Source organism: Erinaceus europaeus, chromosome 4, assembly GCF_950295315.1.
Source record: "Erinaceus europaeus chromosome 4, mEriEur2.1, whole genome shotgun sequence".
Taxonomy (NCBI): Eukaryota; Metazoa; Chordata; class Mammalia; order Eulipotyphla; family Erinaceidae; genus Erinaceus; species Erinaceus europaeus.
In genome coordinates, this window is record NC_080165.1 from 56,660,047 (window position 1) to 56,686,324 (window position 26,278).

The 26,278-nt window shown below is 43.5% G+C and overlaps 1 protein-coding gene across 5 annotated transcripts in view; it reads left to right on the forward strand.

Annotated features, from left to right (window-relative positions):
• The first annotated feature begins 247 nt into the window (after positions 1–247).
• Positions 248–26,278, forward strand: part of KIFC1 (kinesin family member C1) — a 30,783-nt gene continuing 4,752 nt past the window's right edge. The window contains exons 1-11 of one of the 5 annotated variants that reach the window (XM_060189594.1): positions 248–585; positions 1,997–2,078; positions 8,320–8,457; positions 8,548–8,647; positions 9,446–9,499; positions 9,615–9,665; positions 9,864–10,261; positions 20,706–21,485; positions 24,528–24,818; positions 24,919–24,992; positions 25,131–25,206. In XM_060189594.1, the coding sequence (XP_060045577.1) occupies positions 2,076–2,078; positions 8,320–8,457; positions 8,548–8,647; positions 9,446–9,499; positions 9,615–9,665; positions 9,864–10,261; positions 20,706–21,485; positions 24,528–24,818; positions 24,919–24,992; positions 25,131–25,206 (1,965 nt within the window). In that variant the 5' untranslated portion in view covers positions 248–585; positions 1,997–2,075. Of the gene's footprint in view, positions 586–1,996; positions 2,079–4,424; positions 4,573–8,319; positions 8,458–8,547; positions 8,648–9,445; positions 9,500–9,614; positions 9,666–9,863; positions 10,262–20,705; positions 21,486–24,527; positions 24,819–24,918; positions 24,993–25,130; positions 25,207–26,278 lie in introns of those variants that run through there. The other 4 variants (XM_060189597.1, XM_060189598.1, XM_060189595.1 and 1 more) reach the window with 4 other exon arrangements.

The following is a 26,278-nucleotide window of genomic DNA, read 5'->3' on the forward strand; positions in this document are numbered from 1 at the left end:
ACGAGTGCGCTTCCTACTACGGTCGCCAGGGGGCGCTTGTTTTGGTCCGGCACCTTGCGGGGGGGGGGATGTCTTCGTTTACGCACGCGCAATTTCTCTGCTTACATTTGCCCTCCCCTTTCCCAGCTCCGTCAGTTACGTGCCTGCTGCGCGTCGGTCCTATCTTTTGACGTCTCACGCTCGCGCACGGCGCGGCGGCTGGACTCGGAAAGGAAGTCAGGGTAACACGGAGAGGAAGTCAGGGTAACAACTGCCAACGCAAGTGTGTGGGTCTGAGAGCAAAAGAGAGCCGGAAGTGCAGCTCGCCCGCCGGCCGACCGGACGGGGGTGTGGCCTGAGGAGCCGGAGGGTGCTGTGATTGGCTCTTGGCTGTGGCGACGGCGACGATTGGCTCCCGGCCGAGGTACTCAGGGAACGGCCGTTAGAATTCAAAAGTGGCGGGTGTGTGGCCACCTTGGTGGTTGTCAGCCGGGAGCTACTCGCGCTAGGCGTCGCGAGCCGGCAAGAGGACGCGGGTCCCGTGACCCCCAGATCCCCATCGTCTTCCCCGGAGTGTGAGGGACACAGCCGGACATGGAGCCGCAGGTCAGTGCGGGCCGGGGCGGGGCGTCAGCTGGTCGCCCCGGTGCAGACGAGTCCCCGGCTCCCGGCCGCTCGCGGCCTGCAGCCTGGCGGGGCGACGATCCGGCGGGAGAGAGGCGGAGCCGCCGGCCCTCGCCCCGGCCGCTCCTTCCCGGTCGTGACCCCGGGCCTCCCCACTCACGTCCGCAATGTCACCGCCCCGGGCGTCAGCGCGAGAAGGGGGAGGCGGATTCGACTGGGGAGATGGTGTCTGGACTGGTGTTGCCGGTGTTATCCTGTCTCCCTCCTCCTCTGTGCCGCTGCCTCGGGGTGTGGGGGATCTGGGGCGAGGGGCGCGCCTCTCTTCTCCCCTCGGGCTTTGCAGAGATGTGGCGCTGGTTGACATAGTCTCTTCTCTTACCAGAGCTTTGCTGCGCAGAGGAAGGATGTGTGTGAGACAGACAGACAGACAGCGAGAGTGAGTTGACGTCTAGTGTTACGGGGAGGTCCATGTTGCTGCTCCAATGCAGCCGCAGAGCCAGACCGAGGCCGCGTGGCGAGCGGGGAGTTTACATTTATTTCTCGTCGACGGCTCAGGCTCCGGGCCCATTCCGCCCAGCCCGACCGCCTTCGCTCCTCTCCAGCCTTTATCCCTTTCAAACTGGGCGCGGCGCGCGCTGATTGGCTGCCGACGGGATCCGAAAGGGCGCGGGCTGTTTGTAAACAGAATCGGAGGGCACAGCTGATTGAGGTGCCAAGTTGTGTGGATTTTTCACATCTTGTTATTATTCATTATTGATTGGATAGACAGAAATCGAGAGGGAAGAGGGAAATAGGGAGAGAGGGAGGGGGAAGATAGCATAATAGCCTCATGCCTGAGGCTCCAAAGTCCCAAGTTCAATATCCCCCCCCCCCCCGCCATAAGCCAGCGCTAAGCAGTGCTCTGGTAAAAAATAATTAAATACATAAATAAATAAAAGAGGAGAGAGACACCTGCAGCCTGCTTCCCCACTCGCAAAGCTTCCCCCCTGCAGGTGGGGACCGGGGCCTCTAAATGGTCCTTAACACATTATAACATGTGCGCTCAACCAGGTGTGCCATCACTGGGTCCCTTGGATTTTTCATTTCATTCCCTCCTCTTTTTGCACCCAGGAAATCTTTCCTATTCTACAATCTTATAGAGGTCAGTTTTTGTATTCCCTCTGTACCAGCTGTAAGTCAGCTGCTTCCAGGCACCTAGTTAATAGATTTTACAAACATGTTGATGGGTTCACCTGGGCAGAAAGGGAGAAGCCACACCCACACCTGTTATCACTCCCATTAGCATGGGAAGCATGTGTGCCTGGGGAACGTGTGCTCTGGTGTGGCACAGTAGTGTCTGTGTTCCCCCAGGTTCTTCCTGTTCATTCTCTGACCTCAACATTTCCCCTTCTAGGAGTATGGACCAAAATTCTTTTGGGGTGCTGTGGTGAGACAGTCACTATGGAGTAAGTGAATGATAAGACTATTAGAAGATGGTAAGTGCAATAGAGTAAGGGAAAAATTTGAGCACATTATAAGGGAAGAGGGGAGGGCAACTATCAGAACAGTGAAAAAGATGGTGATGGCCTTAGTAAGCTCCATTAAGAAGGTGAGAGTTGAATTAATAATTGAAGGAGATGAAAGAATAGTAAATAAATATAGAGGGAAGAGCATTTCAGGCAGGAGAACCTGCTAGAACAAAGGTCCTCAAAAATTGCAAAGGAAAACTAGAACAAAGTGAGCAGGTGGAAATTTTGGGAAGTCAGATGAAGGAGTATGGGCTTGTTGATCCCATTGTTTTCAGGAGGCTTTGTGAAGGTTTAAGTATATTTATATACTTTGGACAGAGACATAAATTGAGAGGGAATGAGAAGGTAGAGAGGGGGAGAGAAACCCCAGCAGTGCTGCTTATGAAGCTTTTACATTGAAGGTGGGGACCAGGGGCTTAAACCCAGGTCCTTGTACTCTGTAATGTGTATGTTCAACCAGGTGACCACTGCCCAGCTCCCATGAAGAATTAGACTAGAATTACTCTAGTCTCCACATTGAAAATAGAGTGCAAATAAAAATAAAGAGAACTGTCACTAGGTAGAGCAGGGCTTTTAAAAAATTATTAATTTATTTGCATTGTTATTAATTAAAAAAAATTTTTTTTATGAGAGCACTGCTTAGGTCTTGCTTATGGTTGTGCTGGAGATTGAGCCTGGGACCTTAGAGCCTCAGACAAAAGAGTCTTTTTGCATAACCGTTATGCTATCTCCCTTATCCAGAGCAAAACTTCATAGCATGTGTGAGGCCCTAAGTTTGAGTTCCAGTATCATATGGGAAGACCATGGTCAGCACCAAGAAAACTCTAAGGACTCTGGGCAGGATTGTAGTGTTTCTCCTCATACACTCTCTTTCTAAAATAGAGGATGAAAAATATTGGGACGTGGTGGACCTCTCAGTAGTGGTATAATGCATACCTGAGCCTCTGGGTTAATTCCACAGCTGTGAAGGAGGGTGGGGGACTATTAGGGGTTTGACTTTTTTTTTTTTTTTTTTAACTTTCTCACTGTTCACTTTTTCTTGCGGGGACTATCTTCTGCATTGTCTGATGTATAGCTCCTTTCTTGGACTCTGCCAGCTAGATTCCAGTAGCAATCTCCACATAGCACATTAAAATGTTTCCAGACACTGTCGAGTGTCCTCTGGGAAGTGAAATCACCTTCAGTTGAGAACCAGTGGAATATGGTTATCTAGGTGAGAGATGATTTAGGCTTGGATAAAGGTAGTAGAAATGGAAGTAAGTAGTGAATGGTTAGATTCCAGATATATTTTGAAGATGGAGTCAATATGTTTTGCTGACTTTAGATGTAGTCTATAAGAGGACCAGAGAATTATGGGTCATTTGGTTTGAGCAACTGAAAAATATCAACTAGAGGTGGAAAAAGCAAGAGGAATGAATTTGAAGGGGTTTGGACAGCGGGAGTTCAGTTTGGACTTATTATTATTAGACTTCCAAGTGGAAACAATGAGAAGGCAGTTCCATCTACATTCAGGAGGCTGGGCTGAAGGTAGTACTTCCGGAGTTGTGACCACAGGGATGATATGTAAAATCATGAGGATAGACTGTAGTGTGGATAAAGGGTAGAGGAATTACCACTAAAGTTTGGAGAGATTTAGACTTGACCAGTACAGTAGGAAGATGGTCTTCTAGGGACAAATGAAGAAAGTATATTAAAGAAGAGATGAGGTAAGAACATAAGGAATTAGTGGCTCAGCAGGTAGAGTGCCTGGGATCTTGGGGTTGAGCTCTATAATTGCGTCTATCAGAGCAGAGCTCTGGTCTCAGGAAAGTAATCTTTTTAATTGAGTTGGCAACACAGAATTACTTGTAACTTTGAGGAGAACAGTTTTGGTATAATGGGAGTTTGCTTAGGATGGTTTTAGGAGAGAAATTGGACAAAGTATATTATTGAAGAATTTTGCTGAGGATGCAGAACTCTAGTGGTGGAAGTTAATGTCGGATTGTACCCCTCTTATCCTATGTTCTTGTAGATATTTTTAATTTTATAAATACATTAAAAAAAACCTTTATTTTAATGAGAGAGAAAGCAGAGCACCAACCTCTCAGCTCTGGCTTATGGTGATGCTGGGGATTAAACCCAGGACTTCAGAGTCTCAGGCGTGAAAGTCTTTACATAACCATTATGCTATCTCCCTAGACCATGGCCTTGTTTTAATCTTTATTTGTTTATTGGGTAGAGACAGCCAGAAATTGAGAAGGAAAGGGGAGATAGGGAGAGAGACAGAGACACCTGCCACCCTGCCCCACCACTCACAAAGCTTTTCCCCTACAGGTGGGGACCAGGGGCTAGAACCTGGGTCGTTGTACTTTGCAACATGTGCACTCAGAGGTGTGCCACCACCCGGCCCCCATTACCTTGCTTTAGCACTGAAAGTTCTCACCCTGGATAAGAAATTCCTCACCCTGGACAAATCATAATGGTTGGTCACACAAGATGAGTTAACATAGATATAATCCCCAGACACTGAATTTAAGCTGCTTAAAATAGATCTCTTTTTCTCACTCCCCCACCTGATAGCTATCAGTTAATAGCACTTAAACTGACCATATTAATTCCTAGATTCTCCATGCAACCCACCATACTTACAAGTCATTATTACTCTTTGCAGTAGACTTTTTGGCATATTTTTACTTGCCTGACCAGAGATTTTAGCTGGGTGTTAGGGAGGTGGCTCAATGGGTAGAACATAAGACTTGCATGTATGAGGCTCCAGGCTCAGTTTCTCATGTAATATATTGCTGGAGCAGTGCTCTAGTCTCTCTCTCATTGTTGTTGTAGATATTATTATTGTTGTTGTTATTGATGTCATCGTTGTTGGATAGGACAGAGAGAAATGGAGAGAGGAGCAGAAGACAGAGAGGGTACCCTACTCCTCTGCAGGTGGGGATCCAGGGGCTGGAACCTGGATCCTTATGCACTACTGCCCAACCCCCTCTTTCTCTCTTTTTAAAGCTATTTTTATTTATTCATTTATTGTATAGAGACAGCAAGGAATTGAGAGGGAAGAGGGAGATAAAGAGGGAGACAGAAAGACACCTGCAGTACTACATCACCACTTGCAAAGTTTTCCCCCTACAGGTTGGGAACGGGGTCTCATGCTTGGGTCCTTGCACATGTCAACATGTGCGCTCAACCAGGTGTGCCATCACCCGTCCCCTGTCTTTCTCTTCCTTATAAAATAATCTTAAAGAAGGAAGTCGGGCGGTAGTTCAGCGGGTTAAGCGCACGTGGCGCAAAGCGCAAGGACCGGCGTTAAGGATCCGGGTTCTAGCCCCTGGCTCCCCACCTGCATGGGAGTTGCTTCACAGGCGGTGAAGCGCGTCTGCAGGTGTCTATCTTTCTCTGCCCTTCTCTGTCTTCCCCTCCTCTCTGCATTTCTCGCTGTCCTATCCAACAACAACATCAATAACAACGACAATAATAACCACAACAATAAAAAAGTAATAATCTTAAAGAATTTGTATATGGGGGGCCAAGTGGTGGCGCACTTGGCTGAGCCGCATGTATTACAGTGTGCAAGGACCCGGGTTCCAGCCCCCGGTCCCCACCTGGAAGGGGAAAGCTTTACGAGTGATGAAGCAGGGCTGCAGGTGTCTCTCTATCTCTCTCTTCTATCACCCCCCTTGATTTCTGACTGTCTCTATCCAATAAATAAAAATAAATAAAAAAAATTAAAAAAATTGTTTAAAAATATTAAAAAAGAATTTATGTATGGAGCCAGGCAGTAGTGTATTTGGTTAAGCACACATATTACCATGTGCAAGGACCCAGGTTAGAGTCCCTGTTCTCCACCTGCAGGAGGGTCACTTCACAAGCAGTGAAGCAGGTCAGGTGTCTTTCTCTCCCCCTCTCTGTCTTCTCCTCTCTCAAATTCTCTCTGTCTATCCAACAACAATAGCAGCAGCAACAACAATGGAAAAAAGATGACCACCAGGAGCAGTGGATTCTAGTGCAGGCACCCAGCCCCAGCGATAACCCTGGAGGCAAAAAAATTTTAAAGAAGTAGAGTAAAATAATAATAACAATAATGATAATTTGTATATATTTTTCCCTATATTTAGAGCCAAATATTGATAGCCTTAGACAGATTACTTCATCTCTCAGTGCCTTCCTTTCCTCATCTGCAAAACGAAACTAATAATAGCATCTCCTTAGTGGATTGCTGTCAAGATTAACTAAATTGATATAGATGAAATATATATATATATATATATATATATATATTTTTTTTTTTTTTAGTTTATTCATGAGAAATATGGGCGGAGAGAAAAAGAACCAGACATCACTCTGGTACATGTGCTGCTGGGGATTGAACTCAGGACCTCATGGTTGAAAATCCAGTGCTATATTCACTGCACCACATCCCGTACCACCCGATGAAGTATTTTATTTATTTATTTATTTATTTATTTATTTATTTATTATTTAAGAAAGTATTAATTAACAAAACCATAGGGTAGGAGGGGTACAATTCCACACAATTCCCACCACCCATTCTCCATATCCCACCCCCTCCCCTGATAGCTTTCTCATTCTCTATCCCTCTGGGAGCATGGACCCAGGGTCATTGTGGGTTGCAGAAGGTAGAAGGTCTGGCTTCTGTAATTGCTTCCCCACTGAACGTGGGCGTTGACTGGTCGGTCCATACTCCCAGTCTGCCTCTCTCTTTCCCTAGTAGGGTGTGTCTCTGGGGAAGCAGAGCTCCAGGACACATTGGTGGGGTCTTCAGTCCAGGGAAGCCTGGCCGGCATCCTGATGACATCTGGAACCTGGTGACTGAAAAGAGAGTTAACATACGAAGCCAAACAAGTTGTTGAGCAATCATGGACCCAAAGCTTGGAATAGTGGAGAGGAAGTGTTAGGGGGATACTCACTGCAAACTCTAGTGTACTTCTGCTTTCAGGTATATATTTTGCAGTAGTTTACGGATACGTGTGAACATATGCTCTCTCTCACAGAAACTGGTGTATATCTAGGTTTTGGGACTTTGTTAGAAAGTGAACAACCTGAGATGGAATTAGAGTATACTATGAAAGGAAAGGCTTCACCCGAGTAATGAAGCTGAAGGGTTGTCATTCCACACGTAAAGTCTCTGGACACAGTCTGAAGTGAAGCATGTTGAGGTGGCAATCGTTGTGTTGGTTAGGTTGTGATCGGCAGATGCAGTATTATTTGATATGGAGTGGGAGAGGCATACAGGAAGTGGGCCCTATCCAATGGTTCCAGGACTGGGGGAAGTAGAGGCTCTATAGTGGAGATGTGAGGTTCCTGCTGTCTTAGGGTTCAAAAAGGCAATGGGTAGTTAATATTATCATCACATGATTTGGTAATTGGGTTAACTTTGAAAAGTCCTTTTGTTAGGGTTTGCTGTACAGTACCCAGTATCTTGTATATAGCTGTGTATATATCTTGTATATTGCTTCTGATCTACTTGGTCTAGGCTTTTGAGAGAGTCTGCATATCAATTACACTGCATATATTGAGAAAAGATTCAGTTTGTGTTTTGAAAAACTTCGAGACATACAATTAATTTTCCCCTCTCGTATTAATTAACTAGTGATGTATATGACTACATTTTACTAGGAGTGTACATAAACACCATTCCCACCACCAAAAGACTGTGACCCATCCCTCCCACCCACTCCCACCCACTCCCACCCACTCCCACCCCCCACTGTCCCAGGAAGCTGCATGTCTACCCCTCACCTCAGGGTTATTACTTTGGTGCCCTACTTCCGATGAAGTATTTTAAACAGTTAATATAAATGCTATCAGCTCTTTCTACTTACATGTGTTTACTTACATATCATCAACTCTCTTTAAGATTCTTAGCTATAGCAAAAAAGAGCCTGGTGGTTTCCTAGCCATGTCATGTGCATGTTGCATTTTTGACTGCTTATTTAAGTACTATTCTTAAAGTTAGCTGAAGTCCAATATCCATCCAACATTTTCCTTGACAGTACTCCCACTTATGATTTATGCCCCACTTTTCTGCATGAGTTTTGGCTGCTGCAAGATTTGTGAATAGTAATTTGTGGTACAAGAGGTACTCAGTTGATGCTTATTGGTTGTTGATATTAAGAATTAGTCTGGGGAAGCCAAGAAGATAAATTCTTGGGGCATTTAAGCTTCAGACTGTTGTCTTAAATTCCTCTTTTCCCAACAGAGGTCCCCTTTGTCAGAAGTGAAGGGGAATGTAGAGCTGAAGAAACCCCTGGTCAAGGCCCCTACCCGGCTGCCTCTCTCACAAAGAAGACTTAAAAGGAGGCCTGACCAGATGGAGGATACCTTAGAACCTCAGAAGGTGAGCTGGATGTATGTTGTGTTAAAATATAAGAAAGTGAGAGAGCAACTTGGGATGATAACTGTGGACCATGTCTTTGTCTTTCCGTAGAAAAGAATACGAGGCCTAAGCACAGTGACAAAAATTGCCCCTTCCCGCCCAGTAACATCTGCTCTTAACACAGTACCACAGACACAAGGCCAGACCACAGGTGGGCTTAAGGACAAAGAGACTATGACCCAGGAAGTGGTATACTGGATGAAGTGTTCAACTCTCAAGCATGAGGTCCTAGGGTCAATCCCTGACATTGTATATGTTAGAGTGATATTCTGGTTCTGTCTCTCTGTCTCTCTTTACAAAGATGTATGAATAAATATTTTTAAAAAATACTTTAAAAAAAAGCAGGGGGGAGGGGAACAGATCAAGGACACAGAAATCCAGTTTTTTTTTTTAATGTCATATTTTCTTTTCAATTTTAGCTTATTTTGAATAGGTAATGGGCTATATACATGGTTCAAAATTCTAAAGGTACAAAAATTGTTAAGCTTAAAAAGTGTACTTCTTACCTCTGCTCCTCTAACCCCCTCACCCTTCCACCGTCCAGTTCTTTTGGAGAAGACCAGGAACAACTGTGCCATTTCAAGGATATTCTGTGAATATTCAAACAAATATGGACATGTCCCCTATATTTTCCTATACAGATAGTAATATACTATCCCATTGCTCTATTTGCTTATTTTGCAAAATTTGTTTCTTAGACTGTTATAATTTATAAAAAAGCAACTTGTATGTGCTCTGACCCAAACAGAGCATGTTCTACCCTGACAGTGATCATTGTACTTTTTTTTTTTTAAAGAGACAGCGTGAAAAGACCATAGCATTAAATATTCTTCTGTGTGGTGGGGGTTGGGCTTGACCCTGGGTCATATGGATGGCAAAGCAGCATACTATCCAATTGTTTTGCCATCTTGTGATTTTTCTACTTTTTCTCTCTCCCACTTCCCAACAGCTCCAAAAGTTACCAAGAAGACAGGACCCCGATGTTCCACAACTATTACCACAGGTAATAGTGGTTAAGAGCTAGGGTTGAGTAGAGATTTGGGGATGTGGAAAGGAGAAGAATGGTGGTTGAAGGACAGTGGTGCTATCAACTCTTATGTGAGCCCCTTGTTCTTTAGTGTTGAAGAATCAGAAGCCAGGCCCTGCTGTTCCTACCCAGAAGCCTGGTGGTAGGTAACAATCAATTTTGGGTAAGAGATTGGGTAGGGAAGAGGAGGTGGTGAATACTCAGAAAAATTAATTTGTTCTTTTTCCTCTCTGGGTGGGAGAAAAAGGAACATCAGATGTGGATGGCTCAAAAGCTAGGTGGGAAGAGAGATGGAGAGCCACGACTTCTTTGACCTTTGTCCTTTCTGTGCCCAATTTAGCAGCCACTGCTCCTGTGCTGGGAGTAAAAAGACCCAGCAAACGTCCAGCCTGGGACTTAAAGGGTCAGTTAGTTGACCTAAATGCAGAACTCAGGTGCTACCATGAGAAGACTCAGACACTGGATCAGGAGAACCAACAGCTTCGGGAGCAGCTTAAAGAGACCCAACAACAGGCCACAGCTCTGGGGTCAAAGCACAGGACACTGGAAGAGGAGCTTACCAGACTTCGAGTTCAGACTGAGCATGGCCAACAAGAGTTGGGGAATCTGAAAGCCCATGTCCTGGAGCTGGAAGAGCAGCTGGGCTTAAAGGAGGGATTGGTGCAAGAACTTCAGAAAGAACAGTTGGAATTGCAGGAAGAACGGAGGAGACTGGCTACTCGACTAGAGGATCAGGAGGTAAGGAGCCATACTCTTTCATTTTCTTTCTTCCTTTCTTTTTTAAAAAATTTATTATGATTACTTTTTAATTGGGGAATTAATGTTTTACATTCAACAGTAAGTACAATAGTTTGTACATGCATAACATTCCCCAGTTTCCCACATAACAATACAACCCCCACTAGGTCCTCTGAATCCTTCTTGGACCTGTATTGTCCCCACCCACCCACCCCAGAGTCTTTTACTTTGGTGCGATACGCCAATTCCATTTCAGGTTCTACTTGTGTTTTCTTTTCTGATCTTGTGTTTCAACTTCTGCTGTTTATTTGTGCTTTTTCTTGTTTCCTAATGTGTGCTTGTATAGCTATGAACTTCCCTCTCAGTGCTGCCTTAGCTGTGTCCCAAATATTTTGATAGCTTGTGTCTTCATTTTCATTGAAGTCTCAAAATATTTTGATTTCTTCCTTGATTTCCTCTTTGACCCAGAGGTTATTAAGAAGTGTACTATTGAGCTTCCACATTTTGGTACTATTACTAATCTTCTGTTGATTGTTAAGTGTTAGTTTAGTTCCATTGTGGACTGAGAAGATGCTTGGGATGATTTCAATGCTCTTGAATTTGCTGATGCTGTCTTTGTGGCCTAACATATGATCTATCCTTGAGAATGACCCATGTGGATTTGAGTAAAATGTGTATTCCAGTTTCTTGGGATGAATGACTCTGAAAATGGCCAATAGTTCTAATTTATCTATCTCTTCATTTAGCTCCCTTATGTCTTTATTGATTTTCTGCCTGGATGATCTGTCAAGTTGAGGGAGTGGGGTGTTCAAGTCCCCTACTATGACTGTGTTGCTATTAATGTATTGCTGTAGCTCTTTCAGTAGAAGTTTGATGTATTTAGATGGCTTCTCATTGGGTGCATAGATGTTAATAATTGTTAAGTCCTCTTGATTAACTGATCCTCTGAGCATTAAGTAGTGTCCATTCCTATCTTTTTTAATCTTATCTATTTTAAAGTCTATCATGTCAGATATGAGAATAGCTGTTCCTGCCCTTTTTTGTGGGCCATTGGCTTGTATGATAGTTTTCCATCCTTTCACTTTTAAGTCTGTGTTTGTCTTGTTGAGTTAGGTGGGTTTCCTGTAGACAGCATATTGTTGGGCTGTATTTTCTGATCCATCTTCCTACTCTGTGTCTTTTAATAGGTGAATTCAGGCCATTGACATTTATTGATATAAAAGATTGAAGATATTTTAATGCCATTCTTGTAGAGTTTTAGAGTGTTCTGATATATGTCCTATTTATGATGGTCTGACTGTTTATAGAAGACCTTTCAGAACTTCTTTCAGGGCAGGCTGGTGATAGTTGATTCCTTCAACTGTTGCTTATCTTAGAAAGTTTTGATGCCTCCATCTAGTCTGAATGACAGTCTTGGTTGAAAGCCTTTCTCATTGAGCACTCGGTAGATATCTTGCCATTCTCTTCTGACCTGTAGTGTTTGTGTGGAGAAGTCTGCTACTAATCTTATGGGTTTTCCTCTGTAGGTGACTCTTTGTTGTTTTTTTTTTAATATTTATTTTATTTATTCCCTTTTGTTGCCCTTGTTTTATTGTTGTAGTTATTATTGTTGTTGTCGTTGTTGGATAGGATAGAGAGAAATGGAGAGAGGAGGGGAAGACAGAGAGGAGGAGAGAAAGATAGACACCTGCAGACCTGCTTCACTGCCAGTGAAGCGACTCTCCTGCAGGTGGGGACCCGGGTTCGAACCGGGATCCTTATGCTGGTCCTTGTGCTTTGCGCCACCTGCACTTAACCCGCTGCGCTACAGCCCGACTCCCCTGGTGACTCTTTGTTTTTCTCTTGCAGCCTTCAGGATCCTTTCTTTATCCTTATTCTTTTCCATTCTAAATATGATGTGTCTTGGTGTCTTTAGGTCTGGGTTAATTCTGTTTGGGACCCTCTGGGCTTCTTGAATCTTTATGTCTTTGATGTTGTCTAGACTAGAGAAGTTTTCAGCTATTATGGCCTGAAGAATGCTTTCTTCCTCTCCCTCTCTTTCTTCCTCTGGTAAGCCAATAATGCGCATATTGTTTCTTTTGAAGTCATCCCAAAGGTCTCCATTGTTGTTTTCAGCATCTCTTAATCTCTTTTTGAGATCTCTTACTTCTTTTTTAGTTGTCTCTAATTCGTCCTCTTATCTTGCTAATTCTGTCTTCAGCCTCATTGATTCTATTCTCTCTGCCCTCTACTGTTTTCTGGAGTTCATCTATTTTGTTACCCTGTTCTGATACTATTTTAGCTTGTTCAGCTAGTTGTGTTCTTAGCTCAGCGATTTCAGCTTTCAGCTCTCTAATAACCTTGAGATAGTTAGTGTTTTCTTCCAGAGTCTCATTTTGTTGTTCCTGTATTTTTTTTTTAATTTATTTCTTTGTTGGGGAATTAATGTTTTACATTCAATAGTAAATACAATAGTTTGTACATGCATAACATTCCCCAGTTTCCCATTTAACAATACAACCCCCACTATGTCATTTATCATCTTTCATGGACCTGTATTCTCCCCTCCCACCCACCCCAGAGTCCTTTACTTTGGTGCGATATGCCAATTCCATTTCAGGTTCTACTTGTGTTTTCTTTTCTGATCTTGTTTTTCAACTTCTGCCTGAGAGTGAGATCATCCCATATTCATCCTTCTGTTTCTGACTTATTTCACTCAACATGATTTTTTCAAGATCCATCCAAGATCGGCTGAAAACGGTGAAGTCACTATTTTTTACAACTGAGTAGTTTTCCATTGTGTATATATATCACAACTTGCTCAGCCACTCATCTGTTGTTGGACACCTGGGTTGCTTCCAGGTTTTGGCTATTACAAATTGTGCTGCCAAGAACATATGTGTACACAGATCTTTTTGGATTGGTGTGTTGGGTTCCTTAGGATATATCCCCAGGAGAGGAATTGCAGGGTCAGAGGGTAGGTCCATTTCTAGCCTTCAGAGAGTTCTCCACAGAGGTCGGACCAATCGACATTCCCACCAGCAGTGTAGGAGGGTTCCTTTGACCCCACACCATCTCCAGCATTTGTTGCTGTTACCTTTTCTGATGTATGACATTCTCACAGGAGTGAAGTGATATCTCATTGTTGTCTTGATTTGCATTTCTCTGACAATCAGAGACTTGGAGCATTTTTTCATGTGTTTCTTGGCCTTTTGGATCTCTTCTGTGGTGAATATTCTGTCCAAGTCCTCCCCCCATTTTTGGATGGGGTTATTTGTTGTCTTGTTGTTGAGTCTGGCAAGCTCTTTATATATGTTGGTTATTAAACTCTTATCTGATGTATGGCATGTAAAGATCTTCTCCCATTCTGTGAGGGGTCTCTTGGTTTGGGCAGTGGTTTCTTTTGCTGTGAAGAAGCTTTTTAATTTGAGGTAGTCCCATAGGTTTATACTTGCCTTAGTCTTCTTTGTAATTGGATTCGTTTCATTGAAAATGTCTTTAAAATTTATGCGGAAAAGAGTTCTGCCAATATTTTCCTCTAAGTATCTGATAGTTTGTGGTCTAACATCCAAGTCCTTGATCCACTTGGAATTTACTTTTGTATTTGGTGAAATATAGTGATTCAGTTTCATTCTTCTGCATGTTTCAACCCATTGTTTCCAACACCATTTGTTGAAGAGACTCTGCTTTCCCCATTTAATAGTCTGGGCACCTTTGTCAAAGATTAGATGTTCATAGGTGTGGTGCCTCATTTCTGGGCTCTCAATTTTATTCCACTGGTCAATGTGTCTATTCATGTTCCAGTACCAAGCAGTTTTGATGACAATGGCCCTATACTACAATTTGAGATCTGGGAGCGTGATGCCTCCTGTTCTGTTCTTTCTTCTCAAGATTGTTTTGGCAATTCTAGGTCTTTTCTGGTTCCAGATAAACATTTGTAGCATTTGTTCTATTCTCCTGAAAAATGTGCTTAGGATCTTGATGGGGATAGCATTAAATTTGTATGTGGCTCTGGGTAGTATATTCATTTTGATGATGTTAATTCTACCTACCCATGAACATGGACTATCTTTCCACTTCTTTGTGTCTTTTTCAATTTCCTTGAGTAGTGACTCATAATTTTCAGTATACAAGTCTTTCACTTCTTTGGTTAGATTTACTCCTAGATATTTTATTGTTTTTGTTGCTATAGTAAAAGGAATTGATTTCTGGATTTCAATTTCTTTTAACTTAGTGTTTTCATAGAGGAATGCCACTGACTTTTGAATGTGAATTTTGTAGCCTGACACCTTACTATATTGCCTGATAATTTCCACCTTCTTGCTGTATTCCTTAGGTTTTTCCATGTATACTATCATGTCATCTGCAAATAAGGAGACTGACTTCTTCTCTTCCAATCTGTATGCCTTTAATCCCTTGCTCCTGCCTGATTGCTATTGCAAGTACTTCCAACACTATGTTGAATAGTAATGGTGATAGTGGGCAGCCCTATCTGGTACCTGATCTGAGTGGAAATGCTTCCAGTTTTTCACCATTGAGTATGATGTTGGCTGTAGGTTTGCTATATATAGACTCCACTATCTTCAGGAATTTTCCATCTATTCCCATTTTTTGTAGTGTTTTGATCATGAAAGGATGTTGTATTTTGTCAAAGGCTTTCTCTGCATCTATTGATATGACCATGTGGTTTTTGGTCTTGCTTTTGTTGATGTGGTCTTTCAAACTCTTTACTCACTCCTGTGATTATTTTCTTAGCTAATGTTTTGATGTTGAACTCATTATTTTGTGCTTCACCCTTTGGGGGGCTTTTAGCTGGACTGTTGTCCTGGTTCGTTTCTCCAGTATTTCTTCTTGTTGGTTTACCCATTTTATATATTATGTTGTGAGTTCCCTCTCTTAGTACTTTTCAAATTACTGATCACTATTTCCTGGATTGACTTGTGTAAGGTAATTAAAGGGTTCACAGTGGTGGAAGTCAACAGTTGTTTCAATAGTATTTTAATCCCTGAATTGGGGCTCAGTGATTTTAAAAGCCTTTTTTTTTTTTTTTTTTTTTTCTGTAGGCTATGGGAACCTGAGGGCTTCTCAACTATAAGTAGGCTTCTTAGCTTAATCACTGACTCCTGATCAAGAGATAAGGCAGGGTGTGGCAGAGATAGTCCAGTGGTTATGCAAAGAGACTTTCATAGCCCCACAGCTATGCCACCGAGGTATAGGTCTTCTCCTGATTGTCCTGGTTAGATCTCTGTCCCCGGTGTCCCTTCCTGCCACTGCTCCAGTCTCTGAGGGCAGTAGCAATGGAGACTCAGAGTTGCACTTAGTGAGTCTCTGGGGAGAGACTCTCCTCCCTTTAGCTGTCCTCTTGTTGGTGGAACAGACTGGAGTTGGTGTCTCAACTGATAAACCGCCAGTCTGTTACCAGCCACTTAGTCTCTCCCTAGGCTCCTCTCTGTTACCAGCCACAAGTGTTTGCACTCACCAGTGGTTTCGTGGGTTCCTGTAGTTGTTCTAGTCCTGTCTTGTTTTGGTCCCAGGTGGTCTCTTTTGGTATTCCTAGTTGATCCAAGAGAGGAGAGGAGAGGAGAGAAACAGATCTACTGCTGCTTGTAGCCCCGCCTTCAGAAGTCTCTTCTCCTTTTTTTCTCCTTTCTTTCTTTCTTTCCTTCTTTCTTTCTTTCTTTCTTTTTACCACCAGAGCGCTGATGAGCTCTAGTTTATAGTGGTGCGGGGATTGAACCTGGGACTTTGGAACCTCAGGCATAAGAGTCTGTTTGCATAACCATTATGCTATCTACCCTCTGCTCCATACTCTGTCAATTTCAAGTTACCCTGAAGTCTCTCTCAGTTTAGAATCCCTGACTACCTCACTTCAGTGATCTGCCTTCTATCTACATCTATATCAGATGACTATTGATTCTACTTATTTTCTGGAAACACCATTCCTGCCTGTCCTTAATTCTTTTCATAGCTCCCACTTAGATTGGTGTCTCCCCTTTTATATTCTTCCCTTCCTTTCTTGATCCAAACCCCCCATGGCATTTTCTTTCCCTCTTCTATCTACTGGATTCATTGGTGAGCACTGACAAGATTGAGTTACTTTCAGTCTCTCACTGATCCAGTTGTCACTTCAGGGTAATTTGTGTTTCTTTCTTTGTAGAATGTACTTTCTCTTTCTCCCTCTCTCTCTCTCTTTTTTTTCTTTAATTTTTTTATCTTTATTTATTGGATAGAGACAGCCAGAAATTGAGAGGGAAGGGTTGGATAGAGAGGAAGAGAGACAGAGAGACACTTGCAGCACTGCTTCACCACTCGTGAAGCTTTCCCCCTGCAGGTGGGGACCGGGGACTCAAACCTGGGTCCTTGTGCATTGTAATACATGCGCTCAACCAGATGCATCACCATCTGGCCCCTGTGGAATAATTTTCTCTACTCCATATTTTTCTAGGTTTAGTTTTGAATATCAACCTAGATAGCGTCATCTTTGTGCCCCTTCTAGATATTCCCCTAACAGTCTCATTTCTAATAACACAACCCCTAATTTCTTAGCTCTTGTTTTTCCCCTTAAGAGACTTTTCCCCTTCCTCTTTCTTTTTAATTTGTGATTAACAGCAGGTTACAGATTGTAAGATTACAGTGTGTAGTTACACACCACACTCACCACCAAAGTTCTTTTTTTTTTTTTATTTATTTATTCCCTTTGTTGCCCTTGTTGTTTTATTGTTGTAGTTATTATTGTTGTTGTCATTGTTGGATAGGACAGAGAGAAATGGAGAGAGGAGGGGAAGACAGAGAGGAGGAGAGAAAGATAGATACCTGCAGACCTGCTTCACCACCTGTGAAGCGACTCCCCTGCAGGTGGGGAGCCGGGGCTCGAACCGGGATCCTTATGCTGGTCCTTGTGCTTTGCGCCACCTGCGCTTAACCCACTGTGCTACAGCCCGACTCCCACCACCAAAGTTCTGTATCTGTACCCTTCTGCCTCCCAAAGATAACCACCATAGTTCTCAGAAATCTTAGTTTGCTTGCTTCTATTTTTTTTTCCTTTTTTTCCCCCCAAGTTCAGATCTCTAGATTCTACACATGAGTGAAACCATTGGTAGTTGCCTTTCATCTTTTTACTTATTTCACTAAACATAATCACCTTCATTTTTAATCCATTTTATCCAAAGGATATGATATCATCTATTTTGATTTCAGAGTAATATTCCATGGGATATATATTCTTTTTTTTTTTAAAAAAAGAATTTATTTATTTATTCATGAGAAAGATAGGAGAGAAAGAACCAACCATCACTTTGGACATATGCTGTTGGGGATCGAACTTGGGACCTCATGGTTGAGAATCCAATGCTTTATCCACTGTACCACCTCCCAGACCACTCTTGTTTTTTCTTCTCTTTTTTAATATTTATTTCCTTTTTGTTGCCCTTGTTTTTATTGTTGTTGTAGTTGTTATTGTTGTTGATGTCGTTGTTGGATAGGACAGAGAGAAATGGAGAGAGGAGGGGAAACAGAGAGGGGGAGAGAAAAACAGACACCTGCAGACCTGCTTCACTGCCTGTGAAGTGACTCCCCTGCAGGTGGGGAGCTGGGAGCTTGAACCGGGATCCTTACGCAGGTCCTTGCGCTTCGCGCCACATGAGCTTAACTGTTGCGCTACCGCCTGACTCCCCACTCTTCTTTTTTTTTTTTAAAGATTTTATTTATTTATTGAGAAAGATCGGCAGAGAGAGAGAAAAAAACAGATATCACTCTGGTACATGTGCTGCCAGGGATCAAACTCGGGCCTCATGCTTGAGAATTCAACACTCCATCCACTGCGCCACCTCCTGGACCACAAGAAATATATATTCTATGACATTATTTATTTATTTATTTATTTATTTATTTATTTATTTATTATTGCCACCATGGATGTCACTGGGGCTCAGTGTCAGCACTACAAATCTACCACTAGTGGCCTTTATTCATTTATTTTAAATTAATTTTTAATTTTTACTTATTTATTGTTGGACAGAGAAATTGAGAAAGGAGGGGGAGAGAGACAGAGAGACACCAGTAGCCCTACTCTACCACTCGTGAAGCTTTCCCTCTGCAGATGGGGACCAGAGGCTTGAACCCAGGTCCTTGCACACTGTAATGTGTGTGCTTAGCCAGGTGTGCCACCACCTGGCCCCCTATTTTTAAATTTTTTAATACTAGAACACAGCTCAACTCTGGCTTATGGTGGTGCTGGGGACTGAACCTGAGACTTAAAGCCTCAGGCATGAATTTGTTTGCATTAACTATTATGCTATCTACCCCCACCCTTATTTTTACTTTATTTTGTTTTATTTCTGTTTTTTATTTGACAGGACAGAGAAACTGGGGCAGGGGGAGATAGAGAGGAAGAGAGGAAGACACCTGTAGACCTGCTTCACCACTCATGAGTGGTGGGGAGCAGGGCCTCAAACCTGGGTCTTTGTGCATGGTGATATGTGTGCTTAACCAGGCGCACCACTGCCCGGCCCCCATCCTATAACTTCTTTAGCCAGTCATCTGTTGATGGGCATTTAGGCTGCTTCCATTTTTGGCTATTGTGAATAATACAGCTATGAACATAAGGGTTCATGTCTCCTCAAATTAATGTTTGAGTATTCATTGGATAAATAACCAAGAGTGGTACTGCTGGATCATAAGGTATTTCCATTTTTATTTATTTAAGGACTGTCCATACAGTCTCCCAAAGGGGCTGTACCTGTTTACATTCTCACCAGCAGTGTAGCAGAGTCCCCTTTTCTTCAAAACCTCTCCAACACCCTGATATTTCCTAAGTTGTTGATGTAAGCCATTCTCTCAGGTGTGAGATGGTATCTCAGTGTAGTTTTAATTTGCATCCTCTTAAAAAACTTTTTTCAGGGGCCAGGGTTGTGCACCTGGTTAAGTGCATGTCACACTGTGCTAGGACCCAGATTTGAGCCCCGGTCCCCACGTGCATGGGGAAAGCTACATGAGTGGTGAAGCAGTGCTGCAGGTGTCTCTCTGTCTCTCTACCTCCCCTTTCCTCTCGATTTCTGGCTATCTCTATCCAATAAATAAATAAATATAATTAAAAAAAATTTTAAAACCCCTATTTTCATTTTTTAAAATAGCTTCTTAATTTCATTTCTTTCATATCTATATACTTATTTTGGGTAGAGAGAGAAATTGAGAGTGGAGAGAGACGAATAGACACACCTGTAGTATGGCTTCACTGCTTATGAAGCTTCCTCACTGCAGGTCGGGGCTGGGGACTTGAATCCAGATCCTTGTATACTGTAATGTGTATATACAACCAGGTTATTGTTGTGGCTTGAGTGCCTGTATAGCTCCATTTCTCCCAGGTATAGCTCCATTTCTCCCAGTGGCGTTTTCTTTCTTTCTTTCTTTCTTTCTTTTTTTTTTTTTTCTTCTAGAGACAAAAATAGGGAGAAAGAAGGGGAGAAAGAGAGAGAGGACAAGAGAAAGCAAGACACTTGTGATATTGCTCTATCACTTGAGAAGCTTCCGTTACTGCAGGTGGGGACCAGGGGCTTGCATCTTGGTCCTCGGGCATGGTGATGTGTGGGCTCAGCTGGATGTGCTACTGCCTGGCTCCCAAACCATTCTTATAAAATTACTGCTGGAGCCTTATACCTGCATGATTCCATTGTTCTTGGTGGATTTGTTTTCCTTTCAGTTTCAGGAAGGGAGAAAGGGAAAAGAGAGAGTGGGAGGGAGGAGAGACAACATAGCATTGCTCTGTTGTTTATAGAGTTTTCCCTTGGTGCCATGCATGGTGCTCCCATGTGGTACTGGGGTACTGGGAGGTCAAACTTGGGTCCTTGTGCATGGTAAAGTGTGTTCACTGGATGAGATGACTCCCTGCTTCTTCTTAGTTTTCTTTCTCTGTCTTTTAAAAAAGTTCCTACTTTAAAGATATATATTTTTAATTTGATTAGTGACTAAATACTGATTTACACAACTATAAGATAACAGGGGTGTAATTCCGTACCATCCCCTCCACTGGAACCTACAGTAGTTCTCTCAAGATAGCTGATAAAGATTTGTTTATTTATGATAGAAAGAGTAAAGAGAAAAACATCATTCTGACACTCTAACTGCTGTGCCAACTCCTGGCTCACAGCTCATTTCTTATCAGAATCTGACATCCTTAGGGACAGAAGCCCCTCCACCTCCACTTCCCAGTCTAGCATAACTTTTTTTAGAAAATACTAATTTATTTTATTTGATAGAGATAAATTGAAAGAGAAGGAGAGGAAGAGAGAGAACTGCAGCACTGCCTTACCACTTGTGAAACTTCCCTCCTGCAGGTGGGACCTGGGGCTTAAATTCAGTTCCTTGCATATGATAACTTGTGCACTCTACCAGGTGTGCCACTGCCTGGCCTCCATAACTTGTTTATATTCTTGGTTGTCTCTCAACCTGTCCTGTTCTGTCCTGGCAGAGGAGACTGCAGGCATCAGAAGCAGCTCTGTCGTGCAGCCAAGTAGAGGTGGCATCTCTGCGGCAAGAAACTGCAGCCCAGGCAGCCTTACTGACGGAGCGGGGAGAACGTCTCCATGGGCTAGAGATGGAACGCCGGCGACTTCACAACCAGCTACAAGAACTCAAAGGCAATATCCGTGTATTCTGCCGAGTCCGCCCAGTTCTCCCAGGGGAGCCTACCCCACTGTCTGGCTTCCTCCAGTTTCCCTCTGGCCCTAATGGGCCCTCTAACCCTCCAACTCGCCTCAGCCTCTCCTGGTCTGATGAGCGCCGTTCAACCTTAAGTGGTGCACCAGCCCCCACTACCCGCCATGACTTCTCCTTTGACCGAGTGTTCCCACCAGGCAGTAGACAAGAAGAAGTATTTGAGGAGATTTCTATGCTTGTCCAGTCAGCCCTGGATGGCTACCCAGTCTGCATCTTTGCCTATGGTCAGACAGGCAGTGGCAAGACCTTCACAATGGAGGGTGGACTTGAGGGGGACCCCCAGACAGAGGGGCTGATCCCTCGGGCCCTGAGGCACCTCTTCTCAGTAGCACAGGAGATGAGTGTCCAGGGCTGGACCTATAATTTTGTGGCAAGCTATGTAGAGATCTACAATGAGACTGTCCGAGACCTGCTGGCCACCAGGACCCGGAAGGGTCAGGGTGGTGAGTGTGAGATTCGCCGGGCAGGGCCAGGGAGTAAGGAGCTTACTGTCACCAATGCCAGATATGTTCCTGTCTCCTGTGAAAAAGAGGTAAGCACTGATGGGCACAGCACTTAAATGAGAAGGAGTGAGTCTACGGCCATACCACCCTGAACACACCCGATCTTGTCTGATCTCGGAAGCTAAGCAGGGTCGGGCCTGGTTAGTACTTGGATGGGAGAAGGAGTGGGCAGAGTGACACAGAAGGGGAGGGAGGTAGATGGAGATGTAGAAAGAGAGTTGGGAGTGTTGAAGGATGAAGGAAGTGTATTTCCCTATAGTTATGACTGTAGGAAAAGAAGTAGTTATTACTGGGGGTTGGGCGGTAGCGCAGTGGGTTAAGTGCACATGGCACGAAGTGCAAGGACTGACATAAGGATCTGGGTTCCAGTCCTCAGCTCTCCACCTGCAGGGGGGTTGCTTCACAAGCGGTGAAGCAGATCTGCAGGTGTCTTTCTCTTCCCCCTCCCTGTCTTCCCCTCCTCTCTCCATTTCTCTCTGTCCTATCCAACGACAACGACATCATCATCAACAACAATAACTACAATAGCAGTAATAAACAACAAGGGCAACAAAAGGGAAAATAAATAATAATAAAAATTTTTTTTTAAAAATTAGTTATTGGGGAGTCGGGCTGTAGTGCAGCGGGCTAAGCGCAGGTGGCGCAAAGCACAAGGACCGACATAAGGATCCCGATTCGAACCCCGGCTCCCCACCTGCAGGGGAGTCGCTTCACAGATGGTGAAGCAAGTCTGCAGGTGTCTATCTTTCTCTCCTCCTCTCTGTCTTCCCCTCCCTCTCTCCATTTCTCTCTGTCCTATCCAACAACGACGACAACAACAATAATAACTACAACAATAAAACAACAACAAGGGCAACAAAAGGGAATAAATAAAATAAAATAAATTTAAAAAAAAAGTAGTTATTACTGTAGCTTGCCAATTTGGCTTTGATTGGTAGTCTGTAAAGTCAACCAGTCTTAACAGAACCAGGCGGTGGAAAGGAGTGATGCATTTGCAGAAGAGGAGCTTTTTTGGCACCCTGGTCGGTACACTGCAGGCCATATTTTTTCTTGTCCTCTTCCCATCACAGGTCTTACTTCCTGCTACTTGACTTGCTCAATCCACTGCAGCCATACTGACCCAGTGGCTACTGCTCAACAGTGTGCTTGAGACTCACACTCTCATGCCAAGGCTTTTGCACTTGCTATCTCCTTTACCTGACTGTTCCTCTCATGAAATTATTAGTCCTCTTAACGTCATTTTCTTCTTTTCCTTTCTTAAAAAAAAAAAAAAGATGTATTGATTTTGGATAGAGAGACAGAGAAATTGAGAGGAAAGGGGGAAGGAGAGTAAGAGAGAAAACTGCAGCACTGCTTCACTGCTAGTGAAACTTCCTCCTGTAAGTGGGGACAGAGAATTTGAATCTGGGTCCATGTGCATGGTAACATATTTAACCAGGAGTGCTACCACCTGCCCCCCCTTTAGTTTTTTTTTAAGATTTTATTTTTAATTTTATTTATTTATTTATTTTCCCTTTTGTTGCCATTGTTGTTTTACCCCCTTTAGTTTTTAAAGTTAAAAAAATATTATTTTTAAAAGTTTTTTCTTATATTCATTCATTTATTTATTTTTCCCTTTTGTTTCCCTTGTTTTTTTATTTTATTGTTGTTGTAGTTATTGTTGTTACTGATGTCGTCATCGTCGGATAGGACAGAGAGAAATGGAGTGAGATGGGGAAGACAGAGAGGGAGAGAAAGATAGACACCTGCAGACCTGCTTCACCGCCTGGGAAGCGACTCACCTGCAGGTGGGGAGCTGGGGGCTCAAACTGGGATCCTTAACGCCAGTCCTTGTACTTTGTGACACCTGCACTTAACCCACTGTGCTACTGCCCAACTCCCCCCAAAAATATTATTTTATGACAGGTAGATTGAGAAAGAGAGGGAGAGAGAGAGGAGAGAGAAAGAGAGCCACAGAGAGAAAGACCGGCCAAAGCAGAACTCTAGTTGAATGTAGTACCTGTGATCTAACTCAGGACCCAGTGCTTCTAAGTCCAGAGCTCTATTACAGGGCCACATCCCAAGCCACTTTGTCCCTTAAGCTCTTAAGGCAGTGAGAGGTATGCAATCTAATCTCTAAAATTTACAACCTGGTAAAATGTTACCTTATATTACAAAAACAACTTTTTATTATTATTATTAATAATAAAAATCTTAGTGGTAGCAAAGATGTCCTTGATCATCCTGTTTAAAATTCCAGTCCTCGCCCTATGTACCTTTTTAAAAAAATATTTATCTATTTATTACCTTTTATTGCCCTTGTTGTTTTATTGTTATAGTTATTGTTGTTGTTATTGATGTCATTGTTGTTGGATAGGACAGAGAGAAATGGAGAGAGGAGGGGTAGACGGGGAGAGAAAGATAGATACCTGCAGACCTGCTTCACTGCTTGTGAAGTGACTCCCCTGCAGGTGGGGAGCCAGGACTTGTGCTTTGCGCTACCTGTGCTTAACCCGCTGCTGCTACTGCCCGACTCCCCCTACTTACCTTTATATGCCTTATTTCCTGTTTCATCTTTTTTAAAAATATATTTATTTATTCCCTTTTGTTACCCTAGTTATTGTTGTAGTTATTGTTTTCATTGTTGTTGGATAGGACAGAGAGAAATGGAGAGAGGAGGGGAAGACAGAGGGGGAGAGAAAGATAGACACCTGCAGACCTGCTTCACTGCCTACTCCTGCAGGTGGGAAGCCGGGAGCTCGAACTGGGATCCTTGCGCTTCATGCCACTTGCGATGAACCTGCTGTGCTACCACCTGACTCCCGTTTCATCTTATCATTAGTGTTTCATATGCCACTTCAGAAAACTGCATCCTCCCCCATACCAGCACAATGCTCATGGTTTTGCTGGGAATTGAATATGTGACCTTGAAGCCCCAGACACTGTCTCCAGCCCAGTGTTTTACTTATTTGTTTATATTGGTTAGAAAGAAAGCTCCAAGAGAACAGGTACTGATACTTGCATTGTCATACCTGACATTACCACACACTGACTTTCTTCTTGCTTTGTCCTTTGTTGCTCTCCATCCCTAGGTGGAAGCCCTGCTTCATCTGGCCCACCAGAACCGGGCTGTGGCCCGGACAGCACACAATGAACGGTCCTCACGCAGCCACAGTGTATTCCAGCTGCAGATCTATGGGGAGCACACTGGACGAGGCCTGCAGTGCATGGCCCCCCTAAGTCTTGTGGACCTAGCTGGGAGTGAGCGGCTAGACCCTGGCTTAGCCCTTGGCCAGGAGGAGCAGAAACGCCTTCGGGAAACACAGGCCATTAATAGTAGTTTGTCCACACTGGGGCTGGTCATCATGGCCTTAAGCAACAAGGTGGGAATCAGAAGGGGCAGGTAGGACTTGTGGGTAGATTGCGGACTGGCTATGCTGAACCCTGTCTTAAATTAATTCCCTGTTTCCTTCAACCCTCTAGGAGTCCCATGTGCCTTATCGGAACAGCAAGCTCACCTATCTGCTGCAGAACTCTCTGGGTGGCAGCGCTAAAATGTGGGTGAAAAGGACAGGTGGAAGGGTTCTGATGGGTACTGTATGTTGTTAGGGTCAGAGGTGGGAAAGGGGAAATAACGGAGACCTGGTGTTGGTTCCTACTGATGTTGCAGTTTGAATCTTTTTCTGTCTCCATAGGCTTATGTTTGTGAACATTTCCCCATTAGAAGAGAACTTCTCTGAGTCCCTTAACTCTCTACGCTTTGCCTCCAAGGTGAGTTTACCACCAAGTCCAGACCCAGTGAAGTTGTAGGCTTCCCCATCCCAATTTCCTAGAGGGTGCCTTTATCTAGAAAGAATTTACATTTGATATGCATCTGGGGCACTACTTACCTGGATCAATTTTTCACTGCTCTAAGCTGGCTTTTTTAGATAAAAAGAGAGAGAGCGGCAGCCCAGGAAGTAGTGCATTGGATTAAGTGTTAGAGTCTTAATCATGAGGACCTGAGTTCCATTCCTGGTATTACATGTGTCAGAGTGATGCTCTGGTTCTGTCTCACTCTCCCTTTCTCTCTTTTTTTTTCTTTTTAAAATTTTTAAAATATTTATTTTCCCTTTACTTGCCCTTGTTGTTTTTTATTGTTGTTGTATTGTTGTTGTTATTGATGTCACTGTTGTTGGATAGGACAGAGAGAAATGTAGAGAAGGGGAGAGAAAGATAGACACCTGCAGATCTGCTTCACTGCCTGTGAAGCGACTCCCCCTGCAGGTGGGGAGCCAGGAGCTCGAACAGAGATCCTTACACCAGTCCTTGGGTCCTTGTGCTTTGCACCAGGTGCACTTAACCTGCTGCACTATTGCCCGACTCCCTCCCGTCTCCCTTTCTATTGCTCTCTTTCGTTAATAAATAAAATAAATATCTTTTAAAGGGTAAGGTAAATAGCACAATAGTTATGCAAAGAGACATTCATTCGACCATACTACTATAAGCCATAAATAAGCCAGAGCTAAGCAGAATGAGTGAGCGAGAGAGAGAATGATACCATAGCACCAAAGCTTCCTTGAATGTGGGGTGGGGGATGAGGCAAGGCTTGAACTTTGGTTGTACACATGGCAAAGCGGTACATTATCTAAGTGAGCTATTTTGCTGGATCTGAATTTTTTACTTATTTTCACGGAGAGACCATAGCACCACCCTGCTGTGTGTCTCATTTTTATATGGTTTCAGCTATTGAACGTGGCATTTCCCAAGTGTAAGATATACATTATATTGCTGAGCCATCATCTCCTTGGCCCTGCATCCTTTTTCTTTTTTAGCATCAGGGCTTTGTTGCCTGAGTGATTTC